General features: G+C 41.8%; 1 protein-coding gene across 1 annotated transcript; it reads left to right on the top strand.

Moving 5' to 3' along the window:
• The first annotated feature begins 1,513 nt into the window (after positions 1 to 1,513).
• Positions 1,514 to 25,947, top strand: LOC123498651. The gene is made up of 4 exons (XM_045245964.1): positions 1,514 to 3,213; positions 4,734 to 4,853; positions 12,824 to 12,977; positions 24,779 to 25,947. The coding sequence occupies exons 1-4, from the start codon at positions 3,019 to 3,021 to the stop codon at positions 24,883 to 24,885; spliced, it is 576 nt and encodes a 191-aa protein (XP_045101899.1). The 5' UTR covers positions 1,514 to 3,018; the 3' UTR covers positions 24,886 to 25,947.
• Positions 25,948 to 27,061: the final 1,114 nt, after the last annotated feature.

Here is a 27,061-nt window from a genome sequence, read left to right on the forward strand (position 1 = left end):
TTTTGCCCTTGGCTGGCCCTCTTCCCTACGTAAAAAAAAATAAAATAAAAAAAAAAATAAAAAACTTTCTTTTTTCAGTTAATACACTTTCCAAACTCTGTAAAGTATTCTTGATCATATTGTCGTATTCCCTTAATCTCCAAGAACTTGTTTTAGGAGGTACATAGGTCACCATGATTATTAATTCTTTTCCATCACTTTTTAACCTTATGCTTATCACTTCTGCGTTGTTCTTCCCATACCAAACCTTATCCACATTTATCTCCTTCTTCATCATAATCATAACTCCTCCTCCACCTTTACCCTCTCTATCCTTTCTCCATATATTATATTTATTATCCAAATTTACCTTTTTTTATTTCATGTAATTTTGTCTCAGTCAAACACACTATATCAGGCTTCTCCACCATCATATAGTCTTGCAATTCCAATCTACTTGACAGTATCCCATCTATATTAGTATACATTATGGTCCACCCACTGCTCCCTCTAGGGGTTCCTCCGCATTCCTTTTTGCCACATACCATTTTCTGACTCTCTCTCCTATAACTCTCCAAAAAAACTTTTCTTTTTCCTCTTCAGACCGCACATCATTTTTTCCTTCTCGCCTCTTCCAACAATTCCTTATATCTTCTCTCTTCCTCGTTTCTATTATTCTTACGTACACCTCTTTACAACCTTCTACCTCTCTTAATTTTGATGTACTATATAAAATGTTCTCCGCAGATTGTTGTGACTTCAGTACTACTTTAATCGGTCTCCTTACTCCCTCCTTATACGGACCCAGTCTATGAATCTCTTCCACTTCTTCTTGTAGGTCTTTTTTTTCCTTATCATTTAGATTTTTTAGCAGATCTCTTACCGTTTTTAATTCTTCCTTAATTCTCGTAGGCTTATATGTTATATTTTGTTCTTTCATCCCAAATATTAACACACTCTTCTTCTTTTCTGCTATTTCTCTTATCAATGTTTCCTTATTCTTCATAACATTAACCAGTTCCTTAGACCTTTCTTTTTTGTCTTCATTCAACTGATCTTTAATTATTTCTTGTAAACCAACCATCTTAGCTTCCCTCGACTCAGTCCATTGTGTTTTCTTCATTTCCCACTCTCTTTCAAACCTTACACTTTGCTCACTGATCATTTCCTTAAAGTCATCTTTCTCCTTTACAACTTTCTCCATTTTCTCTTCCAACCGTCTTTTGTATTTTTCAACCTCCACTCTCAAGTGTGCATTCTCATCCACCAATCGTTTTTCATTTTCCTCCAGTCTCTTAACTCTTTCCTTCAAAACCTTGCGAAATTTTCTATCCTGCTCCTCCTCACTCTGAACTTTTAATTCCTTCACCAACTCCTCAAATTTCTTCTCTAGCATAACCAATCTTCCTTGCATTGTTGCTCCTGTTGAAGATGGACTCATATTTTGTATGGCCACTTTTGGTTTTGCTCCCTGGGCCTCATTGGCATATTTTTAATTTGGTAACTTATTTCTTACAGGTCTATCCATTTCATTCTTCCTGGGAGTGTGTGGGTGTGTGGTGGTGTGCACTGGCGGCCAGGTCTGGTAGCTTTGTGTATGTGGTGGGATGCGTTGGCGGCTGTTTATGGCTGGCCCTTGTTTGTTTCCCGCGCCGTCGTCTGGAGCGCGGAGGCTCCAACACCTCCGATCACTATTATGCACACTCCATCAGGCTACGTTCACTCTGTACACTCATTCAATCGCTCTGGTTGCTCTTTTGTACTAGTAACGGTTCTCACTCCAAGCACATTGTTTAGCGTGTGGAGTGTTAGTTAGACAACACTCTGAGCAAGGAGGCACGTCCACTCTCCACGGAGCGCGTGTGTGTGTGGAGGAGGGGAAGAGGAATTCATATGTCGGACATTCAGATTTGTCAGAACAACGTTTCCCCCTATTAGTCCGAGTTATCGAGGGTCAATAGTATTTTTTAATGTATGTACCTTTTATGAAAAATCACTTACCATCATCATTATTTTCACAGAGAGAGAGAGAGAGAGAGAGAGAGAGAGAGAGAGAGAGAGAGAGAGAGAGAGAGAGCTGGCTCATAGTCAGGTATCTTGCCACCGCCACCCAGCTGGATACAGGGCCGGGAGCTATTATCTATCGTCCAGAGTGAAGTTAAGGATCATCACCATAACATAATACTATACCCAGACATTTGTCTGTCAGTCAGTTACACAGTGTCATTCATGCTAACTAGACATACATGGCTTCCACTCCAGTCCTTTGCAGATGATTTCCTGTAAGTGAGTAACCGTTGCAGTGATACAGAGAGAGAGAGGTTGCAGGGTTTGTTCCATCAAACTGTTCTAATGGATAAACTTGACATATGTATGTGAGATTTTTACATATATAGTAATACAATAAATAAGAAAAAGCCTCAAGGCTTGAGGAGGTGAGCGAGACAAGATGCTAGATACCTCCACTTGCCCCAGGAACAATAGTAAGGGGGAGAGATTCAAACGTTTAGCACATAAAAATCATGATTCCTGGAACGATCCCTGCCTCTCCACACGCGACGCTACAATCATCCCGAAATGATAAGGGTTAACTTGAACTTGTCATAATTTCTATATCTTTGTTCGAAACAAAATTCTGTGAGCATATCTTGAGTTTTGCAATTACTCTTTGACTCTAACAGTATCAACCAAATTTCATATCTAGTTTCTGAGGTGAGATACAACAGGTAATATAGAAACGTATCTGTGACTTCACTCATTCCGATCCGACGAACTTGGGCAAGAAAAGTAAGCTGTTAACTCTTCTCACTTTCTCACTTTTAAACCCACAGGGTAGCCATCCTGTGGCCGCTGCCAGTGTGGCCACCTTCTTTGGTTGTCATGTATTGAAGTTTCTCACTCTTGCTTTCACCTGCTTTCTCACTCCCAGTGCGGACGCACCCTTTGAGTTAAGAATTTAGCAGTCATCTATCATACATTGCATCCACACCAAAGAAAGCACTGACAAATTGCATCACCTTGTCCCATGTCTTTCTAGCAATGGCTGGCCAAGAGGAATCACAGTCCACCCCTGAGCTGATCCACATCCCAGAAAGCAGCGGTTTGGCTTACATGGGCGGTGTGAGCAGTGAGGCAGGAGCTGTAGGTGGCGTTGTGACTAGCGTGCCCGAGAACACCTTGCAAGAGTCATGCACACGTCTTTCCACCTCCCTGGAGGAGAATGGCCTGTACAAGGTGGGTTTTATGGTAGTGCTACCCGCTGACTAACATCTGAGTTATGTACTGTTTGATGATGCTTTAAAAGGGTTTTGCTTCATGATTCCTGTTCTGTGCAATATAACCTTCAGTGAAGTACAGTGGTCCCCATTATGTATTCATTATTTGTGTGCAATTATTTCATATGATGTTCATTGATTTCCTTCTTTTAATTTTCACATACATTATCATGCTTTCAGTGGACTTGCACCAGAACGACCATGATTATTGTAACAGAGTGAAGATGAATTTTTCGTTTCTTAGAATGTTCAATGAAATTTTTGATTTTCACTTACAGCAGTAAGAATTCAGTTTTCTAATTGAGAGGCGGTAGCATAGTGGAAAAGGTGGTGAGCGTGGGATTGGGCAGACGTCCATGCGTAGGTTCAAATCCCACCACGTATCGCCTTGATACTTTACCATTTGATGAGTGGTCTAAAGTTACCTACATGTCACCATGGTACTAAGGTTATAGGTGGCTACACCAAAGATGCACTTGGGTAGTGATATGGGCCCTAATATGGGTACCATTATAAATTAAATTGCCTGTGCCACTAATGGGTGGAAGCTTAACAGCGCTTCCAATACTCTTCAAGTTTTCTACAGGCGCTTTTGGTCAGGGCATTAAAAAAATAAATAAATAAAAGATTTGATGCTCAATATCATAGCAGATGTGTTTTGTTTTTGATTATCAGTTTACCTCCATTGGATTTTCAGTTCATATGTTGATTTTTTAATCGTTCATTCACAATTTCATTTAAAATTAATTCTCATCTATTTTTTCTCTCACTTTTTCTCTCTCCACAACCTCAAAATTTAAGCATAATTGAGGGACCACTGTAGTTAATGGTTTAACTAGATCTTTCTTTGCTCTAACTTGTCTGTTATTTTGTACTTTACTGTTTTTCTCATGAGCTCCCACATGCCTTACTGCACTGCATCACTACACTATAATATTAATTCAGTGTCATTTCTCCCAAATACTACACAGTGTACACAGAGTAAAAGAAAATCCACTAGGCTAATATGATGTATTAGAAATTATTGGCTTGACTTTGACACTCTTTGGGAAGAATGCTGCTAGTGGATATTTCGGTGGATATTGACTTTGAGTTTGATAGCTTAGTGGTAGATGCATAACTTAACACAGTTAACATGGGTAGGGATTAATGTTGTGTTATTTAACAAAGAATAACTGTGTGTATACCATAATTTAGTTAGTAGATTTTGATATCACTGACCTGCTAACCAACAAACACATGTCAGGTGTGAGTGTTCCATAACCTTGAGGAGCACCTGGAGCTGATCCAGCATTCACACTCCATGAAATTTGCTCATTTGTAATCAAGAGCAAAGTTCTGAAATTCATAGTACTTAAGAATTTCAATTTTCTGAAGTGTAGTGAGCTTAACTTTAAAATTTCATTGTACAAAATTCTGGATCTGCTCATGCTTGTTGCTCCAGTGAATGCTTTAGTGTGTGTGTGCACTGTGCCACAGGGCAATGGACAGGACAGCAGCAGTGGCAGCTCCCACTCAGCACTGCGCATGACACTGGATGAGCTACGGCAAGTCAACCGTTATGCCGAGAGTACCAAGAGTCTCTCCTACCTCCCTCAGGTTAGCAGGGAAACATCTCAACACACACAGGAAACTGTCTCAGTGCAAATTTTCTCTCAAGTATTGCACACCAGAGCCTCTACATACTCACCAACCACTCATTACCATCTGCCTCTCTTTGTATTTGTTGCTTGGTCTCAGTACTGGCATGACAAACACTTCAGTTGTAGCTTTGCATAATATTTGGTTTACTAACTATGAATATCAAATAATTTTTTGTGGTTTTTAGATATGCATTCCTAGAAGTCTTTATTATGAAGGAATAGTCAATATGTAGATTAACATATTGTTAGCATCACAAGACAAGTGATTTTAGTATAGTACATCTTTTGGGTCTTTATGAACAAGATATGTAAGTAAAAGTCTTCCTTTACTTATTTTATTACATGGCAAGTTCGATGAATTTTGTGGTATTCTGATTTATATACATTTTATAATGTTCACATTTGTATATTACAATTTCACTTTTTTTGTAAGCACAGTGGAGACTCAATTCTCAAAGTTAATTCGTTCCAAATGGTTGTTTGAGTATCAAAAAGTTTGACTATCGATACTTATAAATCAGGTAATTCGTTCTAATCTTTTCATAAACCTTAAGTTTAGGAAAATTTCAATGTAATTATATATATATATATATATATATATATATATATATATATATATATATATATATATATATATATATATATATATATATATATATATATATATATATATATATATATATATATATATATATATATATATATATATATATATATATATTTTGATTTGAACATACCATAAGTGAAGGCTGGTGATGGATAATGTAGAAGAGGATGGGAGAAAGGTGGGGAGGAGGAGGGACGTCGTCGTCGGACAAGTCACTATCATTGAAAGCGTGTAGTATCTCCTGGTGTGATTTCTGTGAGCCTACTAGTGGAGGGCTGCGGCTCACTAACACTTGCACTCTCACCAGATTCCTTATTTACACCACTAATAAGCCTCTTTGGTGCCATTATAAATTTCTAAATGAAAAACTAACTAACAGAACCCAGAAGAATGTTGTTTTTCTCTCGACTGCAGCACCGGTATCTGGTATACCGGAATACTGGTATTTTGCTTCAGTATTACTGGTAATATTGGTATCAGAACAGAACAATAGTGGCAGTGGGAAGGAAGAGGCCAGAGCTCTGTTTACAGCCATGTATGTGGTTGTTCGATTACCAGATATTTTCACTACTAATAAGCCCTTGGTGTTAACTTGAGTTTATAAATGAAAAACTACAGACAGAACAGGAGAATGTTATTTTGAAGACCGCGGCAACAAAACTGGCTGAGGGGAAGAGCGAGAGGTCAGAGATCCTTTGTTTACAACCACGTGTGTGGATGTTTGACGATCAGGTATCTTTTCAAGTATTAAATCAAACTTTTACATTCAAGTATCGAAAAGTTCTACTATTAATCCCTTCCCAGCGGCAGGGCAGATGAGTGTACTCTTAAATAAAAAATCGTCTTTATATAGGCTCTACCTATTTTCATCCATACATCTATATATAGTTTCCCTGCAAATGGGTACTCCAGATTGACATCTATATATAGATTCTGCCACAAAACTGAACAAACAATTGAATCTATATAGATTCTGCCGCAAAACTGAACAGGTGACATCTATTCACATCCAGGACTTGTGACTTGGATGTAATTTACTTTAACTTTACTTCATATTTTTCACATACGTACTTGTTTTGTGCCTATTCATTTTTAAGCAACGTTTCTGGCATAAGGTACAGTTCTTTCTCCTTGCCATGATAGGCTATTAATAAAAGAAAGTGGAAAAATTGCAAAAATTTCCAGTATGAGCTCATGTGCGTACCACATCCACCATCGACAAAGCACAAGTGGTGACTGGCCTGGAGAGGCCATGTTGACTAGTGTTTTGCTATTTGAGATGCCAAATAATTATTTATTTTAAGAATTTTGTCAATTGTAAAGATTCGTCTATATATAGATCATGCTATAACTTAGTGCAGTAAAATAAAAACAAACATCTATATATAGCCGATCCGACAAAAATTCCCATTGTTGAAGCGTCTTTACATAGATCCTCTGCTGGAAAGGGGTTAAGATGTTCGAGTATTGAGTCTCCATTGTACTAGAAAAATTTCCCTTTATTTATTTATTTTTTTTCTTATTATCAGTTAATTCTTGAAAAAATCAATGAAATCAGAATATATTAATAGATTGAAATATTTATGTAACATGAGAATTCAAGATATAGGCAGTGTTATGATCTTGCTCACAAAGAGACTAGACAATTATAATTTTCAATTATGTGATAATACTTTATTTAGACGATGACACTTTACCTTGCAGATTAAACTATGGTGTCATTCATATTGCAGACTTTATCAGTCTTGTCCACAGTGATTAAACCTTATTTACATTATCACACTTGGTATACATAGCAGATTGTGTCCTAACTCATATTATAAACTTTCAGTCTCATTTGCTTGTCCATACTAATTAATGTCACAATATGCAGACCCAATGGGGTATTTGTGAAATCAGCAGCCACCAAATGTCACTGTGGAGGTAAGGGACACCTGAGCCAACCAAGACATTTACCATTGCAATTTTTTTGTACTTAACCCCTTCAAGACAATGTGTATTTTGTGTCATCAGAATACCCGTGACATAGCATCATCAGAGTATCCGACCCATGACATAGCATCATCAGAGCACCCATGACATAGCATAATCAGAGCACCCGTGATAGCATCATCAGAGCACCCATGATAGCATCATCAGAGCACCCATGACATAGCATCATCAGAGAGCACCCATGACCTAGCATCATCAGAGCACCCATGACCTAGCATCATCAGAGCACCCATGACATAGCATCATCAGAGCACCCATGACATAGCATCATCAGAGCACCCATGACCTAGCATCATCAGAGCACCCATGACCTAGCATCATCAGAGCACCCATGACCTAGCATCATCAAAGCACCCATGACATAGCATCATCAGAGCACCCATGACATAGCATCATCAGAGCACCCATGACCTAGCATCATCAGAGCACCCATGACCTAGCATCATCAGAGCACCCATGACCTAGCATCATCAGAGCACCCATGACCTAGCATCATCAGAGCACCCATGACATAGCATCATCAGAGCACCCATGACATAGCATCATCAGAGCACCCATGACCTAGCATCATCAGAGCACCCATGACATAGCATCATCAGAGCACCCATGACATAGCATCATCAGAGCACCCATGACCTAGCATCATCAGAGCACCCATGACATAGCATCATCAGAGCACCCATGACATAGCATCATCAGAGCACCCATGACATAGCATCATCAAAGCACCCATGACATAGCATCATCAGAACACCCATGACATAGCATCATCAGAGCACCCATGACATAGCATCATCAGAGCACCCATGACCTAGCATCATCAGAGTACCCATGACATAGCATCATCAGAGCACCCATGACATAGCATCATCAGAGCACCCATGACATAGCATCATCAGAGCACCCGTGACATATCCGATGACATGTATATTGTGTCGTGGCTGTTTTCTGCTGTTTATTTATTTATTATTATTATTATTTTTTTTTTTATTTATTTTTTTTTTTTCTCTCTCTCTCTCTCTTGAATGCTGTGTGAGATCTTTCAGAATGTAGAGGGAGGCAGAGGCAGAATAGATAAGGTGGTGAGCGTGGGATCAGGTAGACATCCACACATAGGTTGGAATTCCACCACATACCAGTTTCAAGCTATGCCATTTGTCGAGTGGTTTAAAGTTAGCTACATGTCACCATGATACTCAGGTTCTAGGTGGTTACACCAAAGATGCATTTGGGTGATATGGGCCCTAATATGGGTATACATATTCATAAATGGGCAGAAGCTTAACAGTGCTTCCCACATTTACTCTTCAAGTATGCCTACAGGTGCTATAGGCCTTAACGTAAAAAAAAAAGAAAATCATATATGATACGATGGCTTACTGGATTTTATTCATTATTACGAAGGTGTATGATTTGTTTCTACCAGGATAAGTACTGATGCACCCTGCTGGAAATAATTATATTTTATTTATTTGCATTTTTTATGGTACCAATAGCTTAGTTTACCATAAAAATGAATGTTTTTCTCGTTTGTCATCTTCAGAAAAAGGCCTAGAGAAGGCAAAACTATAATTTTTCTCTAAAATTTGCATGAGCTTATTTTTTAATATACGTACCTATTATGAAAAATCACTTAACCATCATCATTATTTCTGTAGACACAGAGAGAGAGAGAGAGAGAGAGAGAACTGTCTCTGAGTTGAATATCTCCCCATCCTCACCCTGCCCGGCTGCAGCACAGGGAGCCATTTTCTCTTGCCCGAGCAAAGAGGTTAACTATAAAGCTATATGGCATCATATCATTAAGCATAAGTGAAGTAATTTAATAGCGTATAAATAAGATTAAACTATTTGTATTGTCCACTCATTTAGCATAATCAGTGTGTACTATTCAGCTAGAAAAGCACTCATTTAGAGTTGTGACGACCATCAAAGTGAGGTAAATCTTATCATTTAAGATTTAGCAGGAGACCATCCCTAATTCAAGACTCACCACTGCCAGCAGGGTGGGTGGGGTGAAGGATAAAGGGTAAAGGGCATCAAGCTTGGAGTGTAAGATTACACAGGGTGTATGGAAGCAGGGACACTTCAGCATGAAATGACCAGTGGCATCTCTGTGAGTGAGAGTAGACAGTGACATGATGAGGTCCTTCTTGGATGATATCCAAACAAATGTCAGTCATATTTCATCTCCATTGTCAGACGGTCTCTGAGCTTGGATATCCATTGTTGAACTATTCAATATTATTAGCATTAAATTTTTGCCAAAAGAGAAGTTGACACTTAACCTTTTCACTCTGGGCAACAGAAAACATTTCCTGGCACCATATTTGGGCTGGGTGGGAGTTGGGAGGTAGCTGACTCAGAGGCAGCTCTCTCTCTCTCTCTCTCTCTCTCTCTCTCTCTCTCTCTCTCTCTCTCTCTCTCTCTCTCTCTCTCTCTTCCGTCCCTCTACCCTTTCACAGAGATCTCCATCCTTGGAGATTTCAAGGTTCACCACCAGCTTTAGCTTTCCTCTCCCTTCACTGACCATCCTGGTGAATAGCCTTCAACTTTGCTTTTTTCCATGACCTAGAGCAACTGGTGCAACATCCTACTCATATTCCGGACCATCTTGGAGATATGTCCAACATTCTTGATTTTTTCCTTACCTCTAATCCTTCTTCTTATGCTGTTACCCTATCTTCTCTGTTTGGCTCCTCCAATCACAATCTCATTTCTGTATCTTGTCCTGTTTCTCCAATTCCTTCTCAGGATCCCCCAAAACTGAGGTGCCTCTGGCATTTTGTCTCTGCCAGTTGGGGGAACCTGAGAAGGTATATATTATGCTGATTTTCCCTGGAATGATTACTGTTTCTGTGTCAGAGACCCATCTATGTGTGCTGAACAGATAACAGAGGTGATAGAGTCTGGCATGGAGGCGTACATTCCTTATTCTTTTTCTCAACCTAAACCTTCTAAACCTTGGTTTAACACAGCCTGTTCTCATGCTATACATGATAGAGAGGTTGCCCACAAAATGTACTTAAGCCTTCCATCTCCTGAATCTCATGCACTTTATATTTCTGCCCGGAATCATGCCAAATCTGTTCTTCAACTTGCCACTCTTTCATAAATAGAAAATGTCAAAAACTTTTAAACTCCAACTTCCCTCGTGACTTTTGGCATCTGGTTAAAAAACATCTTCAACAACTTTACTTCTTCATCTTTCCCTCCTTTATTTCATCTTGATGCCACCACTGCCATCTCATCTATCTCAAAAGCTGAACTCTTCTCTCAAACCTTTGCTAACAACTCCACCTTGGATGATTCTGAACTCGTTCCTCCCTCTCCTCCTCCCTCCAACTATTTTATATCTACTATCAAAGTTCTTCGTAATAATGTTTTCCATGCCCTCGCTGGCTTAAACCCTCAGAAGGCTTATGGACCAGACGGGGTCTCTCCTATTGTTCTCAAAAAACTGTGCTTCCATGCTTGCACCTTGCCTGGCCAAACTCTTTCAGCTATGTCTGTCGACTTCTACCTTTCCTTCTTGCTGGAAGTTTGCCTACATTCGACCTGTTCCTAAAAAGGGTGACCGTTCTAATCGCTCTAACTACTGTCTTATATCTTTAATCTCTTGCTTGTCTAAAGTTTTTTAATCAATTCTCAATAGGAAGATTCTTAAACATCTGTCGCTTCCCAATCTTTTATCTGATCGCCAGTATGGCTTCTGTCAAGGTCGCTCTACTGGTGATCTTCTGGCTTTGCTTACTGAGTCAGTGAAAGTTTTGCTGTTGAGTTAGATATATCAAAAGCTTTTGATAGAGTCTGGCACAAAGCTTTGATTTCAGAACTGCTCTCCTACGATTTCTATCGTTCTCTGCAACTTTATCTAAGTTTCCTTTCAGACTGTTCTATTGCAGCCACTGCTCTTCTCTAAAATCTATTAAAAGTGGTGTTCCTCATGATTCTGTCCTATCACTCATTTTCTATTATTCATTAATGACCTTAATCAAACTTCTTACTCTATCCACTCCTACGCTAATGATACCACCCTACATCTTTCCATGTCCTTTCAGGGACAACCAACCCTTAAGGAAGTCAACAGATCATGCAGGGATGCCTGACTTCTGATCTTTCTAAGATTTCTGATTGAGGCAGAGAAAACTTAGTAGTTTTTAATGCCTCAAAAATTCAATTCCTCCATCTATCAACTCGACACAACCTTCCAGACAACTATCCCCTCTTCTTCAGTGACACTCAACTGTCCCCCTCTTCAACACTGAATATCCTCAGTCTTTCATTTACTCATAATCTTAATTGGAAACTTCACATATCATCTTTTGCTAAAACAGCTTGCATGAAGTTAGGCATTCTGCGGCATCTCCACCAGTTTTTCTCACCCCTTCAGCTGCTAACTCTGTACAAGGGCCTTATCCATCTTTGTATGGAGTACTCTTCATATGTTTCGAGTTGTTCCACTCATATAGTTTTATTGGATAGGGTGGAATCAAAAGCTTTACGTCTCATGAACTCCCCTCCTCTGACTGACTGCCTTCAGCCTTTCTCACTGCTGAAATGTTGCATCTCTTTCTATCTTTTTATTGCTATTTTCATACTAACTGCTCTATTGATCTTGCTAACTGCATGCCACCTCCTCCTGTAGCCTTGCTGCAATAGGCTTTTTTCTTCCTCTCATCCCTATTCTGTCCAACCCTCTAATACAAGAGTTAACCAGTATTCTCAATCATTTTACTGGTAAACTCTGGAACTCCCTACCTGCTTCTGTACGTCCATCTTCCTACGACTTGACTTCTTTTAAGAGAGAGGTATCAAGACATTTGTCCCTGGCTTTTGGATTACTTTTGGACCTTTTAGGGAACCTACAGTTCCAGTGGGCTTTTCTCTCTCTCTCTCTCTCTCTCTCTCTCTCTCTCTCTCTCTCTCTCTCTCTCTCTCTCTCTCTCTCTCTCTCTCTCTCTCTCTCTCTCTATCTCTTCAACATTTTGTTGCTCTAGGCAGTCTTCCCTCTTGCATAAACCAAAAAAAGGTGTCTACTGCCTCCTCCTGCTATATTTTTCTTGTGAATCTTTTTCTTTATCCAACTCGTGCATAAAGTTATTTGAATAAAATAATTTCTTTTATAACTGTAGATAAATCATAGTAAGGATAAATGCATTCTGGCTCGGTTGTCTCTTAAACTTGTAGAGCAGCTATCTGAAGGTAAAGCCTCTTAAATACCTCATTGATGAAGTAATGATAGGATAATAATAATAGTAATGCATCTTTCATGGTTCTTGGTATATCATATTGTAGACATGAATTACTTGATGTCAATCCACCAGGTTCACGAGAGACAGACTGAGCGCATGAGAACTCGAAGTGAATGGTTCTTATCCCATTCTCCTCATGCCTCACCTCTACCACCGGTAGACGTGGAGTGCCAGCCGCGTGCCGTGTACATTCTTCGCTCTGGTTCCATCAACAGGCCATCCTCAGGTGATAATGTGCTTGGTTTGGTGCAGCATTACAATATTGGATTTATAATGGGGATTTTTTTTTTTTTCTTTTATGAGAAATATATCAATGTGCTTGATTTTGTGCTGTATTTTGTGATATATTGTAAAAAAAAATTTTCTCCCTATAACTAAAAATATTTTTTTGTTAATGTAGCTACTTTTATACTCTATTTTCTTATTAATCTTAGAATTTATAAAGTTTTTCATATGACTCACTAAAAATATTTGTTATTGATTTAGTGCAACATTTTTTTATAATTTTTATCTGTAAACTCTTAACCCCTTCAATATAATGACACCTATGTAGGCATCATATTTATGTTTGATTTAGTTGGTAATGACTGATCTCACATTTTGTCTCGTGTGTAGCTAATGATTCTGTATGTTGTCCTTAATATATTATTGCTCTTCCCTACCATCCTTGTCCCCACCAATCATGTAAATGAGCTACACTATTCCGTATCCTTTACCCAGAATAAGGAAGTCTCATAGACATAGCCTGTGTTACAGTTCCCCCTCTATGGTCCCTCCTTTGTTCTCGTTATACCCCCATCCATTTTATTCTATACTACACCAGGGAACAGAATGTGGAGATGGCAGTTCAATTCCAACCACCGTGGTTCTTTCCTGCTCTTCTTATTCTTCTCTCCCTACCTCCTCCCTTCATTCCCCTGAAGCATCTCCCCTTCTCATTCTCTTACAGTAGTTGATATTACATAGTATAAGCTGCCAAAAATACATGGTCAGTTGCCAAGAACTATAGACCAGTGATTTTAAATGAGATGACAACAAAACAAGAAAACTAAAAAAAATACCTACAGTAATCTACACATAAGTTGGACCAATTTGGGGAGGACCAGGCCAAGTTATCCTAAAATCCAAGTTACCTGAAGGATTTTCTTGTCCACATTTTGTACACCTGTTATCACTAACAGTTAATATGGTTTATGTAATGTATTACATAAATAGGTACCACATAACTTTGTGTGCACACACTCATACACACAATTGAAGGATTGGGAAATGAGAACTGTGATCAGAGATACATACTCATCTTGGGGTAAAGTAACTAACGGAGTGCCACAAGGGTCAGTGTTATCCCCCATTATGTTTCAAGTTTATATAAACTACATTCACATTGGGATAAACAGTTATATAAATTTATTCGCTGATGATGCAAAGTTACTAAGAGTTATCAAAACCAGAGAGGACTGTCTGCTGTTGCAGGAAGATTTAAACAAGATCTATGAATGGAGCAAGAAGTGGAAATTGGAGTTTAATGCTAAGAAATGCCACATAATGGAACTAGGAAAGAGTAAGAGAAGACCAGTATGGAACTATTTGATGGGAGAGAAGCAAATAATGAAGACTAAAGAGGAAAAAGATCTTGGAGTGATCATACAAGAAAATCTGAGCTTTGATAAACACATAAGCAAGATATTTGGACTATCATATAAGATGTTGACTAATATAAGAGTGGCATTTCATTACATGAATAAAGATATGATGAAAAAAATCATCACAAGCATGATATGCCCAAGGCTGGAATATACAGCAGTGATATGGTCTCCGAGCTCTAAAAAGGATAAAAGAAAATTGGAAAGGATACAGAAGATTGCTACAAGATGGTACCAAAATTAAAGGACCTCACATATGAAGAACGACTGAAGGAAATGGGACTGCCAACCTTACAAGATAGAAGAGAACGTGGGGACCTAATAGCAATGTATAAGATAGTAAATGATATTGAAAAGATAGACAAAGAAGACCTGGTGCTGTTGATGGAAGAAGATGGAAGGGCAAGAGGAGATGAAAAGAAGATCAGGATGAGGCAGTGTGTGAAAGATTTTGGAAAATACAGTTTTCCACACAGAATGGTGGAAAAATGGAATGCATTGGATAATAGAATTGTCACAGTACATAGTGTGCGTAACTTTAAAGAAAAACAAGGTAAATGGAGATATGGAAACAGGACACTATGAGCCCCGCTCGAACCCTGTACAATACAACTAAGTAAATACAACTAGGTAAATACAAGTAAGGAAGTTAAAAACAAGTGAGAAAAAATTAAGGACATGTTATACAAGTGATCAAAGAAAAGGAAGAGCAGTTCAAGATGAAGAACAGATTCTAGAAAAAAGAAATGTAAGAAATATGCAGACTTGGTAAATATAGTGAGGGGACTAAAAGATCACTAAAAGTTGAAATGGGATTACAAGTAGGATTAGAAGAAATTCTAGCGAGGACTAGAAAGCAGGCTGGAAAGCCAATATAACAACATTTGGATAAGGAGAGATATGAACCAAGGAGAAAGGGAAAAAAAAAAAAAAACTGAGAAAAGACACTAAGGAAAAAAAACAAGAGAAGGAGTGAGAATGAAAAGAAATTGTACTGGAGAGTGCTAGACACGAGGTAGAGGAAATGTTATATTCGGGAAGGGGAAGGAAAACATTTAGAGTCATGTATACATAGATTGGTTTATATTAGGAAGGCTGGAAATGAGAGATTACATATTGGAAAAGGACTGGATGTGATATGTACAGAGATCCTCTTTTACTGTGCACCTCAGTCAATGCATTTTTGGGTTTATGCACACACTCACTTTTGTTTCAATCATTTGCACAATGCGCAAAATTCCAATTTTATGCGCACTTGGCAAAAGAAACTTTCATTTGAGAACAAAATATATTTGCTATAAAATTATTTTTCTACCAAAAACAAATAAAATAAATTAAAATGAATTTAGAAATGATATTTCAACAAAACAAAAAAATATATGTCAAAATATATAATTAAACATTACATAACAAAGAAGCAACGAGACAGTTTGACACTGTGTTTATGTTTTGGTCCAGCCATGTTGTTCCACTTCTAGTTTGCCTGTGTTATAGTTACATGTTTCATGTTTTCTAAACATTATGATATTATTTTTACCTTTGTAGGTTGGTGATACAGGAACAGTAAATAGGAACAAACTTCACAAAAATGGAAAATATAATTACAGGAAGGCAGACTTCACAAAGTTGAGGGAATACTTTCCAGAAGTTGAGTGGAATAACTATACACATCAAATAATGTACAGGGAAAGTGAGATATATTTATGAACATTTATAAAGAGGGAATTAACAGATATGTTCCCAAAATCAGATCTACTGAAGGGGAGAGAAAGGAAGACTGGTATAACACAAGATGTAAATTATCAAAAGTGAGAAAGGAAGCAACATGGAATAGATGGGGAGAAAGAGGACATAATAATTGTGAAGAATTCAAGGTAGTAAGAAATAAATATCCAAACCCTAAGAGAGTAACTATAAGAAAGATATAGTTGACTATGAAAAAATGAGCTGAAACTGTTTTATAGGTATGTTAATGGGAAAATTAAAAAAATAAATAAAAGCAAAACAATTGTTTGATTAAAAGTTGATAATGGCACATACAAGGATGAAAAATCACAGGCAGAAATAATGAATAGTTTCTATCATACACTTGTTTTTCATACAAAAAAAACTAGCAGTTCCACCTGGCACTATGCCTGCCAGCGCAGTGCCCAGTGCTGCCGATGGAATCAACTGCTCTGCCCCTTAGTTAATTCTCGGTGTGCATCGTGTTCTCCGCCGGTTTCTTCCTGTTTTCATGGTGGAGGACCTTAATGGGCAGTATGCTCGTCCAGAGCAGCCTGCTGCTGCTGGGGAGAGTGGTTTGCTGACAGACATTCTTCCGGCTCTCGGTCATCTAAGTCTTCTAGACAGGTTTGCTCGAGACCAGACTGCACCAGGGTCTTGGGCAGTTTCCTCCATGAGCCTCATTCTGTTTGGGTTAATTGCAGGGATATCTGCAACCCAGGTAAGAGGTGTGGTGAGTGTTCTACTTGGAGTAGTGATAAAGTCTTTGCTACCTATAAGTACCAGGCAAAACATTCCCATAGTTCTGTTGCCCAACCCTTTTGTAATGTCTCTTGTGACGTAGGCACATTGCAGTCTGTTAAGGCACCTCCGTCTGTTCAGGGGACAAAGGATTCACCGGCTGCCTCTGATTTGTCCAACATTCATGGCGGTTCAGAGATTTCGTGTAAGGACAGTAGTGTTTTGTCCCAGGATGAGCTCACAGCTGGGGATTCGGCTTCCCAGCAGGGCTCTTAAGACCCCTGTTGCTATTGACCTCTCTTTGTTTTTGAAGTCTTGGCAGGAGGAGTGCTTGCTTTTGTCAACACTCTTGTTGCTTCTCAGATAGGAGATTTGCATGATTCTGTGCCTACCCCCACTACTGACCCCTCTCTTCCAGCTGTGCCCTCGTCTTCGGACCCAGACCTGATGCAGTTCAGTGTCCTGCTCCCCCCCCCCCAAGAGTCCTGACGCAAAAAGGTGTGTGTAGTCACACCGAGTCAGGAACCCAGGGGGGCTGTCCGAGGACTAGAGGTGCCTCTTAAGTGTTCACGTCCACCTAAGGATGATGCTAGGAGGATCAAGAAGTCCCACCCCACCTCAGTGGTGTCCAGCTACCCCCGTTCTCGGGACCGGTCTGTTGGGGGGGACTGGGGAGAGGTGGGCTGGTGCAGTAAGCCTGTCCCCCCTCCCCCCATGGCCTTGGGTAAAGGCTTTGCTAGGAAAGACACTTGCCCTCTTGTCTTGTCTCCCCGTCCACAGGATGGCATGCTCACGCCTTACCCATGGGCTGCCTCCTCTGTCTTTTCAGCCAACAGAGGCCCAGTGTTTGACGACCACCCTACGGCCCAACAAACCCACTGTCCTGCTCATACAAGCCTTCACAGTGGCCATGTTGCCTCAGTTTTGGCTGATGTGACTTGTCCCCAGACCAACCCGACACACACGCTGATGCATACGATCGGCGTGTCCTGCTTGGCTCTCCTTGCCCTTCTTGTTCTGGGTGGCAGGATTCGGGTACCTCAACGTCCCCAGGGCCTGGCAGGGCACAACACAACTCAGAGAGGCATGACAGGATCCCAACAGGCTTGGAGGAGGATGAGGGGCGTGAATTCCCGCCTCACACCACCTCCATGTACCATCGTATGATGAATTACATTGATTCGGTGTTTGAGGATGCAATGGACCAGCAGATTGAACTGGAACGCCCAGTTGCCTCGGGTACCAGCACCACACCTACAAAAAAGGGACCCATCCTCCTTGGAAAGGCACATCCTGTCAGGTTTTTCATGGAGCAAGCCAACAGTGCTTATTTGAAGGCAAATGAGAAGAAACCTACCTCAGTTGGCTATCCTTCGGGCAGATTTGCTAAGATTTACAGTGTGGTGGGTCAGGAGGTTTATGGGAAAGCTGCCTTGGTTAACCCTAGCCTCCACGCTGCCCTAAACCCTAGTGCCAGAGAGCCTCACGTCCTCCGTGAACACCTGGAGGTGGCCAGGATGGAGGGGGTGGTCGCCAGGTCTGGAGACGCTCTAAACTACTCCTTTTGGTGCTTGGTGGCCATGTATCTTGTGGCAGCTCGCATCCTCCCTGCACACTTCTTAGACCTGGAGGAGCAGCTCTTTAAAGCTGTACATATGGCACTTAATGACACTTGCAGGGACTCGACTTAGTCATTGCCAACTTGCGGGCCTGGCGGAGGGAGGCTTACCTCGGCCGCCTCAGGTCGAAAAGGGCATCCTTCGGAGATCTTCCATTTTTACACATTTCCTTTTCGATGAGGACTGACTTCAGGATGCGCTCCAGTCCTCCAAGAGCAATGCTGATAGGATGCTCCATGAGGCTGCACTCAGAGCTCTTGCCCGGCCGTGTCCTGCCCCAGGCATGCCTTTGGTGGAGTGTGGTCCCCGGCTTTCTACCACCATGGCTGTAAGGCCCTCTGCCGCTCCCGCCCAAAGACCACCCATCACCGCTCATGCCAGGGACTCCCGGTTCTCACTCTTCTCATCCCGGTGGGCAAGGAGGGGGACGGAAGGACAAGCCCTTTCGAAAGTGACTACCTCCCTCACCAAGGGGCAGTTGTGGGCTGTCTAGCCCACAGGTGGGAGGAGTGGCTCAAGATAGGGACAGGGACATGGATTCTTGATGTTTTAAGGGAAGGCTACAGGATTCCCTTCTCTGTTCCCCTGCCACTCACAACCCACTTCAAGGAACCCAGAGGTTATGCCCCAGGATCACTCAAAGGGCAAGTGCTCTGGTTGAAGACCCAACAACTAAAAGCCAAGGGTGCCATAGAGGAAGCACCCCCTACCCTGGGTTTTTACAGCCACATGTTTGTCATTCCGAAGGCCTCGGGAGGTTTCCGACCCATCATCAACCTCTATATCCTAAACAAGTACATCGTCACTACCAAGTTCAAGATGGAGATGGTCAGGACCGTCATGTCTGCAATATGAAAGGACAATTAGATGGTGTCTCAATCTGAAGGACGCCTATCTCCAGGTGTCCATCCATCCAGACAGTCGGCGTTTCCTGCGTTTTACCTGGGAGGGCTGCCACTTACAATTTTGAATCCTTTGCTTCGGCCTCTCTACTGCCCCACAAGTCTTCACTCGACTCATGGCTCCTGACTCAGCATAGTTCCATCGTCAAGGCTTCCACATCCTCTGGTATCTGGACAACTGGTTAGTCGTAGCTTTGTCAGCAGACGAGGCTCGAAGAGCCACAGCTTGTCTCATCGACATCTGTTCAGTTCTGGGGATTCGCATAAATTGGGAGAAGTCCTCCTTGACTCCAGAACAGGAGAAGACCTTCTTCGGGATACTGATTCGCTCTCCTTCTTTGAGAGTTTTTCTGATGCAGGGGAGGATACACAACCTACAGAATACAATTCGTTCCTTCCTCAGTTGTCCGTCCCCACCTGTAAAGGACTGGTTGCGACTTCTCATACACTTGTTCTCCCTCATTCATTTAGTGCCGGGATTGAGGAGAATGCACCTTGTTCAGATTCAGCTGAACCAGCAGTGGGACAGACAGTCGATGGCAGACAACCACCCTGTCCGCTGGGCCCCCAGCAGTCATCATAACCTGGAGTGGTGGCTGGAGGACCAGAACTTGGCACGGGGTCAATCCCTCCAACTGGCTATCCCGGATATCTTTCTCTTTACAGATGCTTCGAATGAAGGGTGGGGGGCTTCTCTCCTTCAGGACTCTGTGAGTGGTCTCTGGGAGAGCCTAGAGAAGTCTCTCTATATCAGCGTCCTAGAACTTAGGGCGATTCGCCTGGGGCTCCAACACTTTGTGGATGTGCTGCAGAATTCTGTTGTTGCTGTTTTCTCCGACAACACCATGGCGCTTGCGTACCTGAGCAAAGAGGGGGTGGGGTACCCACTCCACCCTCCTCAACAACGAGGCTCGGGAGATCCTAGAGTGGGCAGAGGTTCATTCGGTGTGAATTCTGACCCAGTTTGTAAGGGTCTCCGACAACGTGGTAGCCGACTGCTTCAGCAGGCAGCACCAGATTCTATCCATGGAGTGGACACTACACATGGATGTGTGCCATCAATTGTGGTGGGTATAGGGCTACCCAACTGTCAATCTCTTCACCACACAGGATCCTGAACTTTGTCTCTCCATTTTGGGATCCTGAAGCATTTGCCACGGATGCCTTTCTTTACAATTGGGACAACCAGGACATGTATGCCTTCCATCTTTTTCCTCTAATCAGGAAGATGCTCAATAAACTTCGGGCTTCCAGCAACACCAGGCTCATCCTGATTGCGCCATTCTGGCCCCAGAGAGAGTGGTTTCCAGACCTGTTGGAGGCATCACGAGAGCCACCCCGATGCCTTCCACTTTGGCGGGACCTCTTGACTCAGCCCAACACCCACAAGTTCCACCGCAGTCTCCACGGGCTTCAGCTGACTGGGTGGAGACTGTCAAGCAATACTTAGAGATACAGAGGCTTCTCCTCTAAGGTGGCACATTTCTTGGCACATGATAAGAGGCCTTCTACTTCTTTGAACTATCAGCACAAGTGGAAGAGGTACAGGAAATGGTGCGAGGACAACGGGCATACCATTTTCAACCCCACGGTCCAGAAAGTCGCAGATTTTCTTTTTTATTTGCACCAGGTTTGTCATCTTTCCACCTTTGCTATCAAGGGCTACAAGGCCATGCTTAACAGCATTCTGGCAATCAGAGGGTTGGACCTCAACAACGACCAGGTGCTAAAGCTTATTATCAGAACCTGCTCTTCCCAGCCACAGAGGCCTATCAGGGATCTTAGACCTTCCTGGAACTTGGATGTGGTTCTTCGCTACTTAACCTCTGTGGCTCTCGTTTACCAGAGACCTGACTAGGAAGACTCTTTTTCTGCTTGCTCTCGCTACAGCACAGAGAGTAGGAGAGATCCAAGCACTCTCTCACAAGATGAGCTGGCAGGGACATGATCTGTTGGTCTCTTATCTTCCTGAGTTTATTGCCAAGATGGATACGGATGCCCACAGTACTCCACAGAAGTTCCGTATTAAGAGCTTTGCTACCGTCGTGGGTTCTAAGGATGTGGAGTGATTACTATGTCCCATTCGGGTGCTTCGTCACTACCTGCACAGGACGGACTCGCCTACAAGACTCCGAAACCTCTTTCTTGCTGTTAAGTGTCCTTCCAGACCTATATCCAAGGCAGCAATTTCCTCCTCCTTCCGGGATACCATTAAGTCAGCCCACGCTTCTTTCCCTGACTTCCTGCTGTGAGCTTAAGGTCCGTGCCCGCAACATCCATGGCATTGTTACCTCTATGTTCATGTGGAAGAACTGCTCTGTTCCCACTATCTTGAGGGCAGCCTGCTGGAGGATGCATTCGGTCTTTGCTGACCATTATCTCTTGGAAATAGTAAGACAGGAGGGGGATATCTTTGCCTTGAGTCCAGTGGTCGCTACTGGACATGTGGTTGACTAACTACTTCATCTGGCCCATGCACAACCCTAGGAAGTACGCTCAAGGGTGCTTTTCTTGGGGGCTTTTTTGTACCGTCCTGGCACCTTCAGCCAGGGGGTAGAGGGTCAGTAGCTGGGATTGAGCGATTTTCTCAGCTCATACCTCCAGTCATGGGCATCTGCACGCTCCTAGGACACTCACCACTGGTCACCTAGGGCTCTGATTCTTGAGGCATGTGGGTCAAGGAGTACTCCCATGCACCTGGCTGCATTCTCCAGCACCCTCTTTCTCCACGTCAACACCTACCACGGGTTAGTGTCTACACAATGGACAGTTATTTCACCCTCTACGCTTGTCACATCCTGTTGACTCCCACCTCCTTAAATGTTGGAATCTGCTAGTGTTTTGTATGAAAAACAGGTGTCTGATAGAAATGTAATTTTTAATGCTAAAATTAATTTCTTCACTTACCTGTTTTTCATACAAAAACAAGTGCCCTCCCTTCCTCCCCCAGTTTGTTTTAATGCACATGAGAATTAACTGAGGGGCAGTGCAGCCGATTCCATCGGTAGTGCCGGGCACCACACTGGCAGGTGTAGCGCCAGGCGGAATTTTTTTAAATCTTGGCGGATGAAAGTAAGTGAAACAGTAGAACTGCTAGTTTTTTTGTATGAAAAACAGGTAAGTGAAAAAATTAATTTTAGCATTGAAAATTACATTTTTTAATCAGCATTCATTAAAGAAAATAAGTTTGAAGGAGCAAGAACTGGGCACAAGGACAAGGAAATGAGGTAGATCCTTGTGGAATTCAAAGAAATCAAGGTTATGAGAATGTTGCATGTGACTTAGGCTCAAGGATCAAATGGGACATCAAACTGGATACAGAAGGAATGTAATGACCAGCAGCAGAGATATTACTTAACATCATAGTATGTTCTTTTAAGGAAGGAAAAGTCCCTCTAGACTGGAAAAGGGCCAAATTTGTATAAATTTTCAAGGGAGGTAACAAAGAAGAATCACTAGACTACAGATCAGATCCCCTAACAAGCTTTGCTGCAAAAATAGTGGAAAAAATAGTTAAAGACAGATGGATCTAGCAGCTAGAAGAGTCACATTAACTAGATGACAATTTGGTTTCAGAAGTGGAAGATCTTGTGTCACAAACTTATTGAGATTCTACAGTAGAACAATAGATATAATTCAGGAGAGGGACAAATTGGCAGACTGTCTACCTGGATCTAAATAAAAGCTTTTGATAAAATGCCGCATCAAAGATTGGTATGGAAATTAAAAGCATAGGTGGTTTACAGGGAAAAGTACTGGATTGAATAATAGACTTCTTAAAAAACAGAGAAATGAGAACAATGATCAAAGGTGAAAAATCAAAATGTTATAAGTGGAGTTCCATAAGGAACAGTCCAGGCCCCAGTAATATTCATTTTGTATATTAATGATATGGTAGACAAGATGGACAGTTATATAAGCTTATTTGCAGATGACACAAAGTTACTGAAATGAGTGGAAAATGACATGGATTGTGAAATGATACAGAAAGACTTGAATAAGATACATGGGTGGAGCAAGAAATGGTAAATAGAATTTATTGCAAAAAAGTGCAAAGTGATCAATCAATCATGAGGGACATACGCTGGGGGCGCATCAACTCGCCTACTCTGTGGCACCATTCCAGGCAGTCACGCCTCGTGAGTCTCCATGCAGGCTCTCTTCCCATGCTAAGTTACTCCCAGCAAGAGGCATTGACTTGCCACAGCCATGAGTTCTGTGGATGTCCCCTTAGCCTCCTCCATGCTGGGTAATCTCTTTCGGAGACAACCCGATATGTAGGATCGGCTTCTGGGCAGCGTGCCACATACCCATGTAGTTGCAGTTGATGTTGATGAACTATGCTGGTAATCGGCCTCAAATCAGCCTCACAGAGCAATTGCTGATTTGACACAGTCATACCAGCAGTACCCCATGATCCTGCAATGGCATCAATTTGCCTCTTCAGATCGGTGTTCAGCATCCATGTCTCACAACCATAGAGTAAGACAGGGATCACCAGCGACTTGAAGATCAGAATCTTTGTCTGTCTGCACAGGTACCGACAACGCCAAATACTCGTGTTGAGCGAGTTCATAACGCTGTGGGCCAGGCCAATCCGCCATACAACTTCCTGACTCAACCCACCATTGTTATGCACTACACAACCAAGGTATGTGAAGTTTTCTGAGATCTCAATGTCCCCACCACATGCATGGACGGACTGTACTGTTTCATCCATTAAGCCTCCAAACACCTGCACCTTGGTCTTGGGCCAGGAAACCTTGTGTCCCAAGGGCTTTGCCTCCTCGTGCAGTGCCTCTAGAGTCATTACCAGAACCTCCAGTGATTCAGCAAAGATTACTGCATTATTGGCAAAAACAAGATCTGTAATCTCAGTATTGCCGACAGATGCTCAACAATGACTTTGGTCTACAACTCTGCCTAATAACCAGTCCATGCAAATGTTGAAAAGTGATTGAACAAGCATGCATCCCTGCCTCACTCCTGTATTCACAGGAAAGTAGCTGGACATGCCCCCTCCACACTTCACAGCACTCACAGTCTTGGAGTAGAGTCCAGTTAATAGATCAGTAATCCTTGCAGGAATCCCACAGAGACGCAGAAGATCCTAGTGTCGCTCGATGCATTGAATCAAATGCCTTCTTGAGATTAACATAGGCTGCAAGCATCCCTTGTTGAAACTCACGTCAGTGCTTCACCAGTATGCAAAGCGCTAGGATCCAGTCAGTTGTTGACTTACTGAGTGTGAACCCAGACTGTTCAGGTCTCTGGTGTTTCAGCTGGTGACTGCAGATACGCATCAACAGCAAATGGGCAAGCACCTTGCCTGGTATGCGGAGCAGTGTTATACCTTGGTAGTTGTTGCAGTCCTGACGGTCCCCTTTCCCCTTCCAGATAGGGATGACCAACCCCTTTTTCCAGTCGGGGAATGGTACCTGAATACCATACAGCAGTCAAGACAGCATGCAACCCCCGGATCATGGCCTCACCCCCCACTTTGAGCAGCTCCGCAATGATGTTACAGATGTCAGCTGCCTTTCCACTCCTCGACTTTGTCACAGCCTCTTTGACATCATCAATGGAGGGTGCTGTTTCGTCAATGGGTGGATCAGCATCCAGCATCTATAATCCAGCAGTTTGTAGCTGTCCGCTTGGAGGATTCACCGTGAACAGCTGCTCAAAGTACTCAGCCCAACAAGCCATCTACCCATCTGCATCCGATATGAGATGACCATCTGCTGTCCGAATAGACAGATAGACAGCACAGATGAATTTAGTTAGAGAGTGATAGTTGAGTTGAAGCCAGATGGTGGAAAACTCAGAAGATCAAGAGCGTGGGCACGAGAGCAAGTTAAGTCATTGCTTACATAGACGCAACATTCAGCTTTGGAACAAAAATGAGAATAGAGAAAGTAGAAGGGAACAAAGAAGGGGTTACTGTCAGTGACCTCTGACAGCTGTCTTTCAGTGAGGAAAAAAAAATTAGGATTAGTAGAGGAGAGGTGATGTTCCACAGATTGAAAATTAGATCTAAGACCGTGAATGTTGCAGAAGTTAATGTAGAAAAAGTTGAGGAAGGTTTCAAGGCATTTGAGGTTGTTATCAAGAGAGGAGTCTGACCTGGGGACATTTCTGGTCCCCTCCCCAGAAGGGGACTCCTAGGCTAGGTTTATTGTCACCATTTTTTGAATTTTGAATTTCAAGTGAAGGGTGTGTGTGTGGTAAGTGCATATAGTTTTGCGTGAAGAAGGAGAGTTGTCGTTAGAGGGCAATCCATTACTGTCCCCTTGAATTGTGAGACACAAAGGGAAACATTCAGCGAGATCACAACTAATTTTAATGGAAGGTTCACAGCACCCCCCAGAACTAGTACTTTTAGACCATGCTGGGAGTAAATTACCATTTCAGTAGATGTCTACTACCTCCTCCTTGTCCTTGCAGACCAGACAACTAACTTATGTGTTTATAATCTCTTTCTTATGAATCTCTCTCTCTCTCTCTCTCTCTCTCTCTCTCTCTCTCTCTCTCTCTCTCTCTCTCTCTCTCTCTCTCTCTCTCTCTCTCTCTCTCTCTCTCTGCTGAAGAATGCAGATAACATATAGTATGTACCCTAATATGTGTGTTCACAATGTGTGTTTCTCACAATATGCAGCTTCATTCCCAAAATATTGATTATTGATTGTTTTTAATATAAGAAAGGGAATTATTGATATGCAGTTTTGATTGTATGATTATAAAACAAAAATAGTGTTTATCCTCAACATGCACTTTAAATTTGCATGTTTGTCTGACTCACCACATCAGTGCCACTGAACTGTCGAACTGACTCATAAATTAGTGGTTAGCTCATCACCAAACTCCAGCTGGTGAACATGTATACCTTTCCCTCATCCAATACACATGCTGCTGCCTCCCTTTCCCCTTTGCCTCACCACTGCATTTTGATTTTCACTAGCCAGATATCATCAAGGCGCCATCCAGAAATTCCATGAATTTAAAGATCAATTTAGAAATAAAGGAGAAGGTTATGAGTAAAATGAAAAGGCATGAAGCAAAATATCTCTTCATCCATACTTATACCCTGTGGGGAGAACAATATTGTAAATATGCCTCTCATGGCATTCTGCAGCCTATGTTCTTCTCTCCTCTTGCCTACCTAAAACTTCATTTCTTCTATGAATAATGTCTACAGCATCTAGTACAAGTCAACAATGAGCTCTTCTGCAACACTATGATAAATACCATACAAATGCTGATTTTCTCTGGAATGATTATTGTTTCTGTGTCAGAGACCCATCTCTGTACTGAAAGCATAACACAGGTGATTGTGTCTGGCAGGGAAACGTACATTCTTCATTCTCAACCTAAACACAACCTATTGTTGTGCTGTACATGATAGAGAGGTTGCCCACAAAAGATACTTGAGCCTTCCATCTCCTGAATCTCACTCACTTTATATTTCTGCCCAGAATCATGCCACGTCTGTTCTTCAACTTTGTCAAACAGTCCTTCATAAACAGAAAATGTCAAAATCTTTCAGACTCAAACTCCCCTCGAGACATCTGGCATCTGGCCAAAAACATCTCCGATAACTTTACTTCTTCATCTCTCCTTCCTTTATTTCATCCTGATGGCACCACTGCCATCTCCTCTGTCTCTAAAGCTGAACTCTTCTCT

This window comes from Portunus trituberculatus, chromosome 48 (assembly GCF_017591435.1).
Source record: "Portunus trituberculatus isolate SZX2019 chromosome 48, ASM1759143v1, whole genome shotgun sequence".
Taxonomy (NCBI): Eukaryota; Metazoa; Arthropoda; class Malacostraca; order Decapoda; family Portunidae; genus Portunus; species Portunus trituberculatus.